The 16,026-nt window shown below is 42.8% G+C and overlaps 2 protein-coding genes across 2 annotated transcripts in view; one reads left to right on the top strand and one right to left on the bottom strand.

Moving 5' to 3' along the window:
- bcl2l1 (BCL2 like 1) overlaps positions 1–2,431 on the top strand; it is a 28,831-nt gene extending 26,400 nt beyond the window's left edge. The window contains exon 3 of the mRNA XM_086214015.1: positions 2,147–2,431. Coding sequence (XP_086070141.1) covers positions 2,147–2,290 — 144 coding nt within the window. The 3' untranslated portion in view covers positions 2,291–2,431. The remainder of the gene's footprint in view (positions 1–2,146) is intronic.
- Positions 2,432–7,967: 5,536 nt separating this feature from the next.
- Positions 7,968–14,498, bottom strand: cox4i2 (cytochrome c oxidase subunit 4I2). The gene is made up of 5 exons (XM_086214014.1): positions 14,332–14,498; positions 10,977–11,079; positions 9,567–9,731; positions 8,686–8,817; positions 7,968–8,320 (listed from the first exon to the last, which is right to left on the bottom strand). Exons 2-5 carry the CDS (start codon positions 11,077–11,079, stop codon positions 8,187–8,189), a joined length of 534 nt encoding a protein of 177 aa, XP_086070140.1. The 5' UTR covers positions 14,332–14,498; the 3' UTR covers positions 7,968–8,186.
- Between the last annotated feature and the right edge of the window lie 1,528 nt (positions 14,499–16,026).

The following is a 16,026-nucleotide window of genomic DNA, read 5'->3' as shown; positions in this document are numbered from 1 at the left end:
AGTGTTTGCCTACACTGCCTTTCCATGTACTTTACAGTATCTGTGTGTGTATTTACTAAACCATGAATGAATAGAGCTACTGTGAGATGGTGTTTGGCCCTCTTAGAGCCCCCAAATATGTCTTTCAATTCCAAACGGCTCGAACAACTTTAGGCGATGCTCTGCATAAAAGCTTCGCAGTAAACAAAAACGAAACTGTTTGTTCCACTCTGGGTTTCTCTTCTGGCTGTAATGTACATTGAAATCAATGGGAAAATCGAATTAAAGAAGATGAGAAATGATGTGTTCTAAGAAGCTTGTCGAGATCAGTTCTAAATGAGTATTTTAGGGCCTGTTAGGAGTGACGTCCTGCATACAGGCCATGGAGTCAATATTGTGATTGTTGGGGTCTATTTTTAGCGGTGGATGAATGAACATTCGGTGCTCTAGAGAGTATTCCCAGCAGCAAGTGCGTGTGTGAGAGAGATTAAATCAAAATAACACTTGTGGCCATGTTCATCTTGAAGAAAGTGTGGCTCAGTGATAGGCTGTTTTAACAATGGTGTTCTGTGGTACAGAGGAGTGATATCTATCAGGGTTTGTTCGTAGCATCAGTTTGGCACAGATTTTGGTATTTTGTGACAGCATAACTTGCATATGTAGTTTATTTTGATCCCCCTCCCCCCCCTCCTGACCTTCTCTCTTATCACAAGCATTTCAAAGAAATGATGAGTTTGGTGATAAATTTTGTTGTCAATGTCACTACTTTAACACCATCGTATTGCTGTACGTGGAGCAGCAAGTCATAGGCCTCGAGAGTGAGGTCTCTTGCTCTGTAGGAACTTTGTGTTCCAGGCAAATCAAATCAAGATGATTTATCATCACAATTTCCAATTTGTATTTATTTTTATTTTATTCCAATTGGGTTTACATGCACAATTGCAGTTAAGCTGATACTTACAGTTCGTTTTGCTCATTCAGTTGATTTACTGTTATCCCAGTAAACCAATCGGCTCGAATTTTGAACGGTGGAGTTACAGTAGATCCAAAATTTTACGATATTAAAGAAAACCGACAAGCTCTTAACATGAGAGTGAAGCCAAAGTATCACATTATCTGCAGTCAGACTGATGTTACTGGAAAAAAAAATCCAGTTTTCGTGGGAATAACAATAATTGAAACTTTGTCTGATGTCCTAACACGATGACTGTTGACAAAACCAGCTTACAGGATTTGACATAGTTCACAACTGCTGCAGTCATATACTTTATTACTCAGTTTCCAGGAACGGCTTCCTCTTTTGTTTCAGTTATAATTTCTCCATCCTTTCTCATTCTTCCTGTCTCTTTAGTCCTCAGAGGTTCCAGTAATGTCGGCCCACGGTAATAAATAAAAGACCTTTTGTGTTGAATTCCATCTGGATGACTGACAGCTGAATAAGTCATTAATCACTTTATCTGATGAAATGCTTCAGGAAAGAGCATCCGCCTCACTAATGATGTTATCGAGTTAGAGCATCACCCCATCTTGAAACGGGGATGTAGGCAGCGACAGTGAGTCAGTGGAGCCACGTCTCCCTCAGCTGATCTGCCATGAGCCTGACTGGCGCCTCCCTGTGGTTGAAGAACAAAACCGCATGCTTTTGGTGGCTTTCACTGCAGCTCCATTTCCAGGAAATGATTTCAGTGGGCGGTTATGCAGACTTTGCAATGTGAGGACAACGGTGGGAAAGAATTTCAACAGCAGCAGCAGCAACAAGGGTGCTGTAGAAAACCTACTGTTAAGGGGAGGGGAACCGAGGACGGCAAATTTCTCAAGTGAGAGGTGCTATAATGACAGGAGAGGAGGTTAATGATCGATCTTAATCAGCTGGATCTTATTGGTTCCAAGCACTGGAGGATGTAGATGTCCTTTGGGTTTTTTCCGGTGGAGATTACCTGTATCACTGCTGTGGTGGCTAGAAGTTTCCCCGTGTAGCCATGTGGCTTTGACAGTCAAACAGATACCCGCTGTGGGCGGATGAGACCTCGAGACCTTTATGAGCTGGGAATCCACCTGACTCCCTTACCTGCTGGTGTTTGCATAAAAGGGGTTTTTTGTCGATCTGATTTGAGTCATTTTTACATCTCGGTGTTTAACCCTTGCTTATCCGTCTTTTTCCTGCCAGGAGCGTTTTGCTGAAATCTTCGGGCAGGACGCGGCGGCGGAGAGCAGGAGGTCTCAGGAGAGTTTCAAGAAGTGGCTGCTGGCAGGGATGACCTTGGTGACCGGGGTCGTGGTGGGGTCGCTCCTCGCCCAGAAACGCCTGTGAGCGAGGGAAGACGCCCCTCTCCACCTGTCTCCTTCAATACCATCCACTTACATACATAAAACACACACACGCACGCACACGTACATGGAATGAAGGTCCTGTTTGTTTTGTCGGAATTGATGATGATGTGTCCCCTCCAGAAAAATCCTCACATGTTGAACTTTTAAGAAAAGTGGAAGAATATTCATGTGCTCTCAGACATGTTTGTTCCTTTTACCCCCCCATTCCTGTATCGTTTTCTTTCTGTAAGTGTGTATGTATTAGTTTTAATAAATTTTTCTTTCCCATTGCCCTCCTTGAAAAAGAGGCTAAAGCTGATTCTAGTCTTAAACCCAAACCTGTCTGACATAAAGCGTCAGCATGTTGCGAAGCCACGTGGCCCTAAGCGCGCGCGCGCACGCACGCACGCACGCACGCACGCACACACACACACACACACACACACGGCTATGATAGCTTTGTATGTGCCATATGGAGCGTGAGAGCAGGGGAGGATGTAGCACCTGCCCCCTCCCCCAACAGCTTCAGTAGTTGCTACTTCCTGCCCGCCATCCTTAAAATAACACCACGCCGCAGTCCTCCTCACACTCTCACCTGTCCTTCCTTCATGGGTTTTTTTTGAATGGTGTATTAAAACACCTTTTTATTTTATTTTATTTTTTTAGTAGACTTCAACTAAAAACCAAAATCTTCTACTTGTTTGTGATTGTTATTGAAGCATTTAGATTTTTCAACCCACTGCTCCCGCTGATTCGTGGTTTGTGGTCATACTTGGCCTTGTTTTTACTCCCATTTATGTTTAGTCAGCCTGTTGACTGCCAGACCACGGTGTGTGGCACCTTTCCTGAATCTGTAGATCTGCAGCTCACACGAGCTCCGACCATCCATGTTTACTACACAGTAGCTGAAGAATGCAGCAAAATCTGTAGCGACAAACAACAACATGGGTTTGGGATTTAGAAACCCTTCATAAAACGTTTATGACTCATAATAATGTACTGAGTATCTCTGAATGTATACTTCCTCCTATGAAGCGTTGAGAAATGTGCGTGTGAACTGTTAATAAATGGCCGATAACACACTCTAACATAGCTGCAGTCACGTGAGGGGTTGTGATCACGCACCCGTGCAATCCTGATGACACAACAGCGTCAGATTAACGAGCCTTTCGGGTGGATCTGAGGTTCCGGCTGCTGCAGTAACACCGAACGTTTGTACTCTGTATATGAACATTATCACTATTATTAAATCCATTATAACACTGTTGCACAATTGGGGGGAAAAAAACACCCTAATCCGTGTGATACTGTGATATGATTTTCAATTTAAGAGGGAAAGTTCATTTTATTTGATCACTTTTTTTTTTTTTTTTAAATCCCTAAGGTGGGAGGTGCTGTAGTGACCAGGATTGTTGCATGTTTTTGTGAGGGGTTCCTGTATAGGAAACCCCCGGGTACACGGGGAGAACATGCAAACTCGGCACAGAGAGGCCCCTTTTGCTGACCCCACCCAAGGTGTGGGCACGAGTGACATGGAGGAGAGGACGCACCACGCAGCGCGGACACCCTGCTCGGTGTTTTATCAGAACAGACTGAGTGGAAATATAATAAAACACACTTGTTATAATATCAGTTAAGTCTTCATAGGAGAAGTAATGCAGTGCATTATTGTGTTCTAAACCTTTTATCAGCTAGTTTGCATACCACTGCTAATGAATGCTGAGTCGAGGGAACTTAGTGTTGTCACCACTTAGATAATAAGACATTTTAAATGATGACAAATACATTAATTTCACATGGACGCTTTGCAGGAAGAATTACTGGTTTTTCCCCCCTGTCCAAATACACTCGGAGAGCGTATATATCAGCCAAACTTAGTTATACCGCTCACAGACGTCCTTGGACGGAGACTTGTGTCCTCTCACAACTGTAATATAATTCATTATAAACCGTTTATTTGTTGTTTATAGGATTACAACAATGAATCATTCCAGTAGTTGATTTACTAAGCTGTAAATCAGTTGATGAATTAGCAATGAAGTACATAAAACCACTGGTTCCACCATTTCAAATGTGAGCATTTGGTCGTTGTAAATCTAATATTGGTAAGACAATATTTCTGTCATAATTCTTTTGGTGGAGGGGGGGGGTTACAGTCATTTTCAGTGCTCATTTTGCAATAAATGCTAATCATGTGCTGCAATCAAACAGGTTTGATCTGTTTTAGCCGTCTTTATTTTTCCACAACGGCATTTGTCTTTGTCAGTCATGCTTCATGTGAGGATCGCACAGCTTTCTGAAGATTTATGTAGCAAAGTGACGGAGCAGCTGTCTTTCAGGAGGCAACTCGGTTCTGCATCACAAGTTCTCTCACTTGTGTTTGATTCTTATCGTGTCTGTTTATCATCTTAAGCAAATCAGTAACTGTCAGCGGCTGTAGGAGCGTAAAAACTACACACACACAGACACACACACACACACACACAACCACCATGTCTCCTCCCCTTCCTCCCCAGATGCCTCATGTCTGTCATATATCCCTCTCCATCCAGTCCCACCTACCCCTGTGTGCTCCCCTGGCTGTCACTGCACCTAGTCACGTGTGTCAGTCACAGCTGGCCCACCTGCTGCTCCTGCAAATACACCTCCGCACACACTCGGCACACACACATACACACACCTGCCAGTCACATTTAGTCCACAGGAGATGAGGACTAAACACCCTTCCATCTTTAATTCGAAGTTGTTCCCTTTGTCCCTTCAGTCTTGATTTTTTTTTCGTAAGAATAGTTGAGTGTTCCCTCTAGTGTGTGTGTGTGTGTAGCGACACAGCAAAGCACAATTCAGAGCAGCCGGGTGACATTTTATTGAAAGATGGTTTGGTTCTATAGTCATCTCAGTGGAGACAAAGAAAAAACCGCTAAAAGCATTGTAAAGAGAAATCCCCCTGTCTCCACACTGGCAGTGTGAGAATCCAGCTGTGCCTCCATCTTTAAAGACCTCTTTTATATCTTGTTTTTTCTTTGCTCATTTCCATCCTCACAACCACAAACATCTTGTACATTTACTTACACACACACCCACGCACTCACACACACTCATATATGTTGTCAACCTAAAACCCCAATTGTTATCCTCGGAACAAATGTTTGACCAAAAGAAAAAAACCTGCGTTGACTACGAGTATCCTCATCTTACTAGCCAAGGTCTTTCTCATACATTCCAGTATATATATCTATTTTTCTAGTGTTGCTTTTTCACTGCTGCCCGGGCCCCTAACTCAGACTAGTTCCCTTCAGTCCCTTACATATATGTGTGTGTGTGTGTGTGTGTGTGTGTGTGTGTGTGTGTGTGTGTGTGTGTGTGTGCGTGTGTGCGTTCAAGCGTGTGGGAATTTTTGTCTGGCAAAAAAAGAAACTATCCTGAAGGAGGCACAAATGAAGAACGGCGACAACATTGGCACGCCCCCATATATATTTATGTATATATATCTATATACATTGTATATAGGTATATCTATCTATATATATATATATATATATATATATATATATATATAGACAGATATATATGTATGTATATGTGTATATTTACATACATGTATGTAAATATACACGTGTATGCATGTGTATATATATACACATACATACATGTATACATATATTCCTATATATATTTATAGATATATATATCTATATGTATATAGGTATATAGATACATGTATATATGTATTCATATGGATATATATCTGTATATAGAGATATATATCTATATATGTATATATATAGATATATATCTGTATATAGAGATATATATCTATATATGTATTTATATATACATATATGTATATATACACACACATAAATGCTAGTTATTTAAATCAATTAGAATAGTACTTTAGCTTAGTAACCTATTTAAGAGAAGCAGAACTGATGGCTTTTAAACATTATTTATATTTGGTGTAACGAGCATCATTGTGCCCCTTCAAATGGCCTTAAACTCCATCTTCATTGCATTGATGTGCATTGTCATTTGTTGTGTTTGGGTCCTTTTTTTAGGGTTATTCTACTGCTATTAGACAGGAGAATGCAGGGAAAGCAAAAGGATATTTTCAAAAGTGCATTCTTGCTCGGATACAAAATTCAAGGTCGCAACCGAGTTCAACGGTCTGTTTGTCTTAGAATACCACTGTACCAAGTTCGAATTTCATTGAAGCTAATAAAGCCCATGTTGGAAGAGATCCTAAGTCTGTCTCATCTTTCCTGGAGTCCTGGGGATCACATTCAAGAATGCATGAAGTGTTCGAGTCTAACCAGCAGAAATCTGTGCGAGTCCTTCTCTCTGTGGTTCTATTAAACCAACAAGCGTTCATCTGACGCATCCCTGGTGCCTTGAGGAAGTTCAATGCTGAGGTCTGGTGTCCAAAAGGGTTCGAGATTAAAGGGACAATGGCTGACCCATTTACATGACAGTACCTGAGATCAAAGTGGGAATGTTTGACTGACATGACAGAGCTCAAAGTCAACAAGTCTGACTAACATGAGAGGATGATTGAGATCAAAGTCAAAGTTTGAGGCACTTCTCTGATGTTTTAAAACCCTTGGCCCTGTCACAAGTTACGCACGGGGGCATGTGCAAGACAGTGAATTACACAGGAAATGTATTTACGGAGGAGCCTGAACCAGACCAAATACATCCATCTGTCATACATGTAGTATTTATCCACAATTAAAGTTCACCTTGAGGTTCAGAGATAAATGGGAATATTTGCACGTCGCTCAGTTGGTACACATGCTAACATTTGCTACTGGGGATGTTACCTTTGCAGTTTTGGACAGAGGTCCAAAAGAGAAAACTGCAGACTCACTGAAATTAACAAAATCTAAACCTTCTAGGGGCGCCTGAGGAAAATACCGCCACTCCGAGGACCACAACGCTCGCTGTCGGACTGCACCAAAGCAGTGATTATTATTTGTGCCATTACAGAATAAACACTGAATTGAAATAATAGGGTGCTATAGTGTAAAACTGTTTTTTTTTTTAACTTGTAAATGCATTAACAGTGGATGTAGATGTAGGATATTTATTTAGATAAACTAAACACAGACTCTTCAAATGTCAGAAGAAACATTCACTCTCTGGTTCATTTCAGTCCAGTTTATTTGAAGCTGCTCTATCAGTTCTGTACTAGACTGGAGAAAAAAATACAACATTTTGAAAATAAAAGGTCGGGCACGAGTCTCATCAAACGAGACAGAGATGCACGAATCAAAATGCAAAGGGGAAGCAGCATAGGAAGCCTGATTTATATTCTGGGGCCGTGACGAGGGAACAAGGGACGGCTGAGCGGATGGGCGGAGGGTCAGGTGATCAAACTAGAAAACTGTGGGGCAGGTGGGAGTGTCGGGAAGTGAAATGACACCGGACGTCAGAGCAGATATTGGGCTGAAATACTTGTTTGACGTAAAATGATTCAGAAACAATACAAGATGTTGAAACATTTTAATACAAAAGCTTAAGTGTGTAGAAGTGAAGCTTAGGACACCTCCAGTATTTGTGAGTACTTGAATGTCGAAATACAAGTCACTTTATGTAGTTCCTCTCTACGACCATGCAGCAGATTCATAGAGTTCCTTGAGCTATGCATGTGAGCAAAGACAACACCGATAAAAAAGAAGTGGTGGATAAAGCAAAACTTTATTATTCCTTGAAGGTCACAACAGGATGGACGGGGCCTTCCATGACGGGAAGCCGCAGTGTTTGGAGGAAGTGATGGCACAGGACGGACACGCTGACAGTTAGTTAACATTCTCGTTCAGATTCTCTCCAGCTAAGCTAGGACACGACCAGTGTGACCTCTGCGCTGCCTCTGCCTCTGCCACAGTCCTGACGTCTCCTCATTTCCACTGGCGCTTCTCATAGTCCCACTTGGAGGAAAGGCCCTCGACAGGATTGATCTTCATGTCCAACATCCTCTGCAGTTGTTTGGCCTGCCAGTCTTCGTCAAATGTCCTGGGGCGTGCAGGGTAGACTAGAGCGAAGAGTCAGAGAGACGTGGGACGTTAATGTTGCATGACTTCCGTCAAACTTACAGTTGGTTAAGATGCGGCACCGGATGGCTTTGGTGCTGGGAGCTGTGCTTTTACTGGGAGACGTGAAAGGAACGGAGCCTTTCGTTCATCTCATTAGCTACAGTTGTTGCGGTGACCGGTCTGAAACATCTGCTGTGGAAAACCTATGCTTTTTCAAATTTAAATCAAGAAGCAAACATGTTGTTGAGGCAAGAAAAATAAATTCTTCACCTCCATAAAGAGCTAAATGGAAATGTGAGGGATTTCCAAACATTACAAGAGAGGATGTTGTGTTTAACTGTGAAGAGTTCAGCTGAAGACCCACCATAGATACTCTGCCACCAGAACAGCAGCCCAGTTAACCCCAGAAAGAAGAAGATGCCCCCGAGGACTGTCTTCCACTCATAAGTTGGCTGCTTCATCTCTGAGTAGGTCAGGTTAAACTTCAGGCGATACACTGCAGCGGGAAAGAAAGCAAAAAAACCCAAACACATAAAAATTCCCTAATTTTCCAAATAGTTCTCTTGAGGTCGTAAAGGTGTCGCCCCCCGCGTCCCTTCTTTGTGTCTTCAGAATGCAGAAAAAAATAGCTTTATGCTAATGGTTACTGATGCTAACAGCAGCTACAGAAACAAAAACATCTGTTTACAAACTCTGTGGCGCGTCATCCTGTATAATCCACATCTTTTCTATCCAGCCTGTGCTCAGTAATCCACAAACAACTTTCGTTTGCGTTAAAACAAACCCTACCACAGCTAGCCCCAGTGAGGCGGTTGAACTGAACGCGCTGACGGAAACTAGCGGCAAACTGCAAGTGCAGCTCAGCTCAGAGAGTTTGTGTTTCTACTGAGAGCACATCAGGATAAAGAAGATGTGCACCAGGTGATGCACTTCAGAGTTTGTAAACCCGTGTTTTGATGCAGCTTTACTGTTGGAAGTTGTCAGTAGAAAGCTAAACATGGCTGGCTCTTACTTCGCTCTGGAGCCACAAAGAAGTGATGCTGGGGGCATGAAACCCATCTTCGTGAGCACTGTTTGCTTTAATTATCACTTAAATGAAACATCCGCAAAAGACAGAGGAAGGTGTGAGTGTAGTAAAAATCTGCGTCGTGGTTTTTGTTGTGTAGATACGGAGAGAACAACATTAATTGCAGAAGTCTTATTTTACTCCTCCTTTGACAGGTTGAGAAAGAAGGAGGAGCTCACAGGCCATCTTCTCCTCCTTGGTCAGTTGGCTCCAGGGCCCCTTCTCCTTCTGTTTCAGGCTCTTGTCAGCAGCACTCAGCTCTTCTTTGTAGGGTCTGTCAGGCAGGGGGTAACCCACGCTGTCATAGTACAAGGGTTTCGACATGTCCACTGTGTCTACCACTTCTGGAAGGACAGAGACAGATTTGGTTAAGTACGTGAATGTTTCCTCATGACGGCTCAACAGCACCATCTTCTGTCTGAAGCTCGCTATAGCCACAAGCGCCCAACCGCCTCCATCAGTCTGCTGAATAACAGAAAATACAGCCTAATTCAACTATTGTTCGTTTGCTGCGTCTGTCTGAGAGATTCAGCAAGTGTACAGGAGACAATTATCACAATTGATCATTTTATAGTGACAGCGGTTCAACTTGTCAGCGCCTGGTAAGCACAGGCGCAAATAACAACCTTCATTTTGGCCCTGTTCCATTTAGCAGGAGTGGTTTTGTAAATGCTGGCTTGCTGGAACGGCTCCCGTGCATTACAGACACCAGTAGCATAATTGACTACACCAGTTACACTACGGTATCTACTAGCCCAGCTGACTTTGGGCAAGAGGCAATGTTCACCCCGGACAGGTCGCCAGTTGGTCGCAGGGCCATCAGGAGCAGTTAGGGGTTCAGTATCTTGCTCGAAGACACTTGGACACGATCACCAGGGGGAGTGAGGCTTGAACCAGCGACCCTTCGGTTGCTAGACGGCCGCTCTACCTCTGAGCCGTGCCGCCTCCCTTAAGAAACATTGTTCTAATAAATCTTTAAAACAGAAAACAGTTCTGAATGTATTAACAAAATGAGATGTACACATTAGTAGATGATCCAGGCCAGCAAGGTTTATTTTCAGCTCTAATTTGAAATATTTAGTAAATTATGTATCGTGCTCATTCCCCATTGTGACCCACTGTAATGTATGCATGCTAGTGTACCCTTCTTAATACTCAGCCCTAATTACTACTGCTATTCCTTCATCTGACTGCTAGGAGAGACACAGCTGGAGGTCGATCCACACAGAGCTTCCCTGCTTTATCAGACTGGTGCAGCAACAAATTCAGAACAACTCGTCCAAATATTTTGCCTCTGCACTTGAGACACCAGCATTGCTTTCGCGAGAGTTTGTCATCGATGGAGCAAACAGTTGTTGAAATATCAGAGAGGCAGCCAGCCAGACAGGGATTTGCTGCTTTATTAGATGCCCAGATTGTTTGTCAGCGTTTTGTGTTTCTGGTAAGAGAAAGAGAAGGTAAACACAGAGATAGAACGTCCTCTAATAGGAGCTTCCCCAGCTGCACCAGTTAACCTGCTCCTGGGGAGTCAATTGAAGTCAACATGTACTGTGAAGCTGTGATACAAGTACTTCACAGTCTCCAGGTACCGTGACTGTGGCTCGCCATCCTCACGCCGCCGCCGCTGGTCAAGGCCGCCGTCACACGCCTGGCCAGGACGGTTCTCACGTGCCCTGCGGTCACGCCGAGCATCTGCAGACACAGAGGTTTGTTACACACCTGAAAACATCCGCAACGTCTGTGAGTAACTGTCAGAGGCAGGTGAGCTCTCATGGCCGCCACTTCATGAACCACGTATGCCTCTGTATCGAAGACACACGCAAACTACATCGTCATCTTGGACTTCCAATATGTTTATATTTTTATTTTAGAGGAGAGTAATGTTAACTATCCATAGGTATTCCATCAAAACCCATACAAACACACCAAGTCACATAAGAAAGCAACAGCATTTTTTTTGAGGAAGCCTCATCATAATGAATGGAATTTGCATACATCGGCCTGGATTTTCCTCGTTGATGTTGGAACTGAAAGTTGGCCAACATGTGACTTCTAAGTCCCGGGTCAAAATTTTGTCCTGGTGTAAATCTTTTTGGTAGTGAGTGGAAATCTAAAATTATGAGCCATGAACGAACAGATGCCCTGATTTTATATGAGAGGTCATGTGATAAATACGTAATCATGCAGGGGAAAAACCCAATTCAATAAAAATATAAATGAATGCAGTTCTGCATGCAGTTATTTCTATACTCTTGCGTGCCAGTACGGTGGGCGGTCCTTGATTCCCACACGCAAGGGTTAGACTGATGTTTGGACCTCACGAACATACAGACACCGAAATAAACAAATACATGGAAACACTGGAAGTTGACATAACACCAATATTTAAGTGTAGACATAGAAAAAATAGAGAAATGCTAAATACATGCAGAATTGCAGCAAAAGAGAAACAAATTACAGGCACAGAAACAAATGAATGCAAAAACGTAATTAAACTTAAAAATTCACAAACGGGCTTTTCCGTAGCAAAATGTAGGTATTTTTTCATTTATCCCCATGTCATTTATTCATCTTATTATTCGTGTCATTTATTTCTTGCCACAGAAAAGTAAAGCTTCTTCGGAGCGCTGGTGATTTTGTGGCCTTTATTTGTGAATCTCAGAAATCGTGAGGATTGACGTCATCGTTTGTCGTGCGTTGCTACTGTTGCTACTGGTTTCGAAACATGAATGATGGTTTTGTGAAGTCCTTCTTTGTGACACGCCTGGAGATCTGATACACAGTTTTACCATGTCGAACATGTTATCATCATCGTCTCTGTGCTATTGCTGTGACTCCGGACTGTTCTGGTCCAGAGTCCTTGATTTTGTCCTCTTGCCTCTTGTTGATTACGTGACATTTTGCGCTAGAATCCTATTTGTTCCTTAACAAATTGCTTTTTTGTTTGTTTTTCTTTCTATTTCTCGTTGTCCCGGCTTGTGTTTTGAGACGAGCTGTCTGTCGACCTCTTTACGGCATCTCGTCTTTGTGCCGCAAATCTGATGACTCTTATTGGTTTGACAGCGTAAAATTCATCCATCTGATTAACGCCGCCGTTTACTGACATGTTGATTCGTCTGTGCTGTCCTGAGATTGAATGCTTTTTCTCCAGGCTTGATGTCATGATACTTTATTAGAAGTAGCCTAACATACAAATGGCACGTCATCAGTGGTTCTCAAAGTTTTCCAGCTGAAGTTGATTAATGACAGAATTCTTCAGAGGAGTTAAAAAGACCTCAGCCACTAACGGTGACTGCAGTTTAATGAAATATAAGAGAACCTGGGGATCAAATGTGTCTGAATAACACTGTTCACTGACGCTGTGCTGCCTTCAGGTTCCTTCAGTAAGTACAGCTTAGTAATAATGCCAGCAGCTTGAACCCTCTGCAGTGACACGTCCTGATTTCTACTACACACACACACTCAATCCCTCCAAGCCTTTACTGCTCACACACACTGTCATTTGTCCGATGTCAAACAGGACAAAAGCAACACTTCACCCAAAAAGCGTATTTTGTCTTTCAAGTTCTCACTAATAGGTGTCACTTCCCCCCTCCTGCATCACTTCTTTGTGACTCCAGAAAGCAGGAAGTGCCAGCCACCTATATTTCGCTGAAGGCTCCGTGGCCACTGATGGCTAACGAGAGAAACTGTCCAAAAACCTCTTGATTTGCAGCCCCTCAAGTGCACGTTCAGGTTGACTCCGCATCTTCATCCAGACGCACGCTCAGGAATCCGCAAATACTTTGATTTGAAGCAACAACGAACAATAACGTGGTTCAGCGCTACTGTGAACAAGTGCAAAACTGTTTTTTTCCATTTATTATAGTTTGATTTTTGTTCAGATCAAAGTGTTTGTTGATTATTGGACATACGGCATGGACATTTTTGGGCCATTTGGCTGTTGGAAGTCGTCAGTTGCCATTAGCTGGGAGCTAAATATGTGCGACTGGGTCACGCAAAATACACTTTTTTGAGTGAAATATCGCTTTAAGAAATACAATATCGCTATTTTTGAACAAACCAGCAAACACAAATATGCATTCATGTTGAAATGTATGTATTTATTATCCATTATGTTTTAATTTGGGAATTATCTGCACATTTATTTGGTCCTTGGTGCTTTTACAGCACACACGGCGTGTTTTTTTTCAATCAGAGAATCTCACTAAGCGCTTCATGAGGGTGGACTGGATGAATGCCAAATCCCTTCTTGACCTGTCTGACCACCTTATTAAACTAAACCAAAACTTTGACGGAGAAGAGGTCAAAGTGACGGTGGTTGTGTTTTTCTTTTGCAGGTGGCCATGTTCTTGAAATGCTTGGAAAAAGAACAAAAAGACATATTTATGCATAAAAGAAAATGCCTGGTCTGACAAAGGTTTCTAAGTTGAGAAAGGACATGTTTAATGTTGTGCACACACACGCACGTGCACACACACACACACACAGAGTGCAAGTGAAGATGGCGGCAGACGTTGGCAGTGGCTCAAATCAAGAGTGCGAGCTGACCTTGTGCTAGAGGGACACGAGTAAAAACATTCGAACAAAGGAGACATTTTTGCTCTGTTTTTCACCGCGATACTCAAATATTCAATGTCCACTGAGGGAAAACATTCAGCCTAATTCTTACAATTGCGTTATTCCTGCATGCAAACAACAGAGAAGTAGTTCTTGTTAAGATCAGGCTTTTATTGTGGAGTAAATACTGCATTTTAGCTCCTCTGACAAACAAGAACTTAATGCTTATCTAGAGATAAATAGGCTATGTTTTCTACACGTCCACCCCTTTCCTCCATAGTGCTGGCTTGAAGCTTGAGGGTGGCAGTCGTCTGGTCGTTTCTACTGCAGTAGAACCCCTCACCAAATATCAGTGCAGTCTGACTGGGCAAAGGAGATACTTACAGTGGTCCTGAGAAAGAAATTGCAGCAACAAAAAAGATCAGATCTTGAGAGAAAAGGCAATTAAAGCCTGCTTTCCTGTTTTTTTCCTCTTCTCTTATCGCCACATGAAACTAAGCAGGAACCAACAAGTGGGTGGTTGAGAGAGCCTGGATGGGAGGAATAGAGAGAGAGAGAGAGAGAGAGCATGAGAGAGAGAGAGAGAGAGAGCATGAGAGAGAGAGGGAGGGGGTTAACTTGCGCCAAACTAGTGCAAGTAAACAATCTAGGAATGCGTGTGACTTCCAGGGTTCAGTTTCAGGAGCAAATCACAAAAACAGTTCAAAGACAGTAAGTTAGTGATCTTTCTTCCTCCCTCTCCTCCGTGAACTTTCTTTTCAGATGGAGTGGGTTCACTTGAGGTGAGGTTACATGAGGACGCGAGGGGACTATATTTTACAGTGTGTGGAAAATGGAGGAGTGTGTGTGTGTGTGTGTGTATCTGTGTGCGAGTGCAACAACAGTTTTGCGGAACTATGAAGGGGAGAGAAAGTCAGACGTGATCAGATAGGAGCTTCCGTGTGTCCACGGTTAAAGTTTAGAGCACCATGGAGGTTTGGCTGAGGGCCCAGAGGCTCGCTGAGTGAAAGGAGGAGGGGAGGAGCGTCCAGAGGTCAGATAGGGACAGTTTGGTTTCTTGGTAAGTGGTCGACTCTGGGACCTTCCCAAAACACTGTAACACAAGTCAGGTGGTATTAAAAGATCTAATAAAACCTAAAAGATTTTCACGGTAACACTTTTTTTTCAAATCAAGGGCACACTCATAACTTAAATAATAATAAATGATCATTTATTTTTGTTGTTTATGCTAACCTGGGGTTACAATGCTAAAATAACAAAAATGTCAAAGAGAAATGAGTTTGTTAATATTTGTGTGTGTGAGTGTGTCTTTTCCAGGAGAGGGGAGTGTTTCAGACCACAGTTTGGGTGTTTATGAGCCAGTAGTTCCAGAGTGCTTTCACCCTTTTGTGTCCTTGTTATTACTATGATCGTGTTATGTAACCGTGAGAATACGTGCTACTGATCACCAACTCCACCTGGGTTCCCAATGCCAACAAAAGAAGACAAAAAGTGAAGTTAATAATGTTCTGAAGAAGGGAAACAAATGGGCAAAGCTGTCTTTGTGACTCTTCATTGGATTCTAGTCAGAGAATTAAAATCCATCCATTTTCTTCCATTTAAAGGTTGCTGGGGGGCTGGAGCCGATCCCAGCAGCTACAGGTGAGAGGCAGGGTTCACCCTGGACAGGTCACCAGTCCATCACAGGACCAACACATAGAGACAGACAACCATTCACACTCACAGCCACACCTACAGTCAATTTAGAGTATCAATCAGCCTCGTCCCCTCTTGATGTCTTTGGACTGTGGGAGGAAGCTGGAGTACCAGAGAGAACCCACACAGGAACAGGGAGAACATGCAGACTCCACACAGAAAGATCCTGTGATAGAGCCAGAACTTGAACCTGGAACCCTCTTGCTGTGAGGCGACAGTGCTGACCACTGCACCACTGTGCTGCCTGAATTAAGATTTACATTGTAATTCAAAATGGAGGATGCAGATGTGTTGCTTCAATTATTTTTAGGTTTGCTATGTAATTGTCATGTCTTCCTTGAGTTGTATCTTCTGTAATTATGTTGGTCTCTGGTCAATTGTCCC

Source organism: Aulostomus chinensis, chromosome 9 (assembly GCF_037954235.1).
Source record: "Aulostomus chinensis isolate RoL2024-O1b breed Wild chromosome 9, RoL_Achi_v1.0, whole genome shotgun sequence".
NCBI classification, from domain to species: domain Eukaryota; kingdom Metazoa; phylum Chordata; class Actinopteri; order Syngnathiformes; family Aulostomidae; genus Aulostomus; species Aulostomus chinensis.
The sequence above is the reverse complement of the archived record's forward strand: the minus strand, read 5'-3'. Positions and strand labels throughout refer to the sequence as shown.

Coding starts and splice junctions, on each gene's coding strand:
- cox4i2 (XM_086214014.1), bottom strand. CDS start 11,079: ATGCTCGGCGTGACCGCAGGGCACGTGAGAACCGTCCTGGCCAGGCGT. Junction 9,732..10,976: donor GATGGCGAGCCACAGTCACG/GTACCTGGAGAC, acceptor CTGTCCTTCCAG/AAGTGGTAGACACAGTGGAC. Junction 8,818..9,566: donor CAAGGAGGAGAAGATGGCCT/GTGAGCTCCTCC, acceptor TTCCCGCTGCAG/TGTATCGCCTGAAGTTTAAC.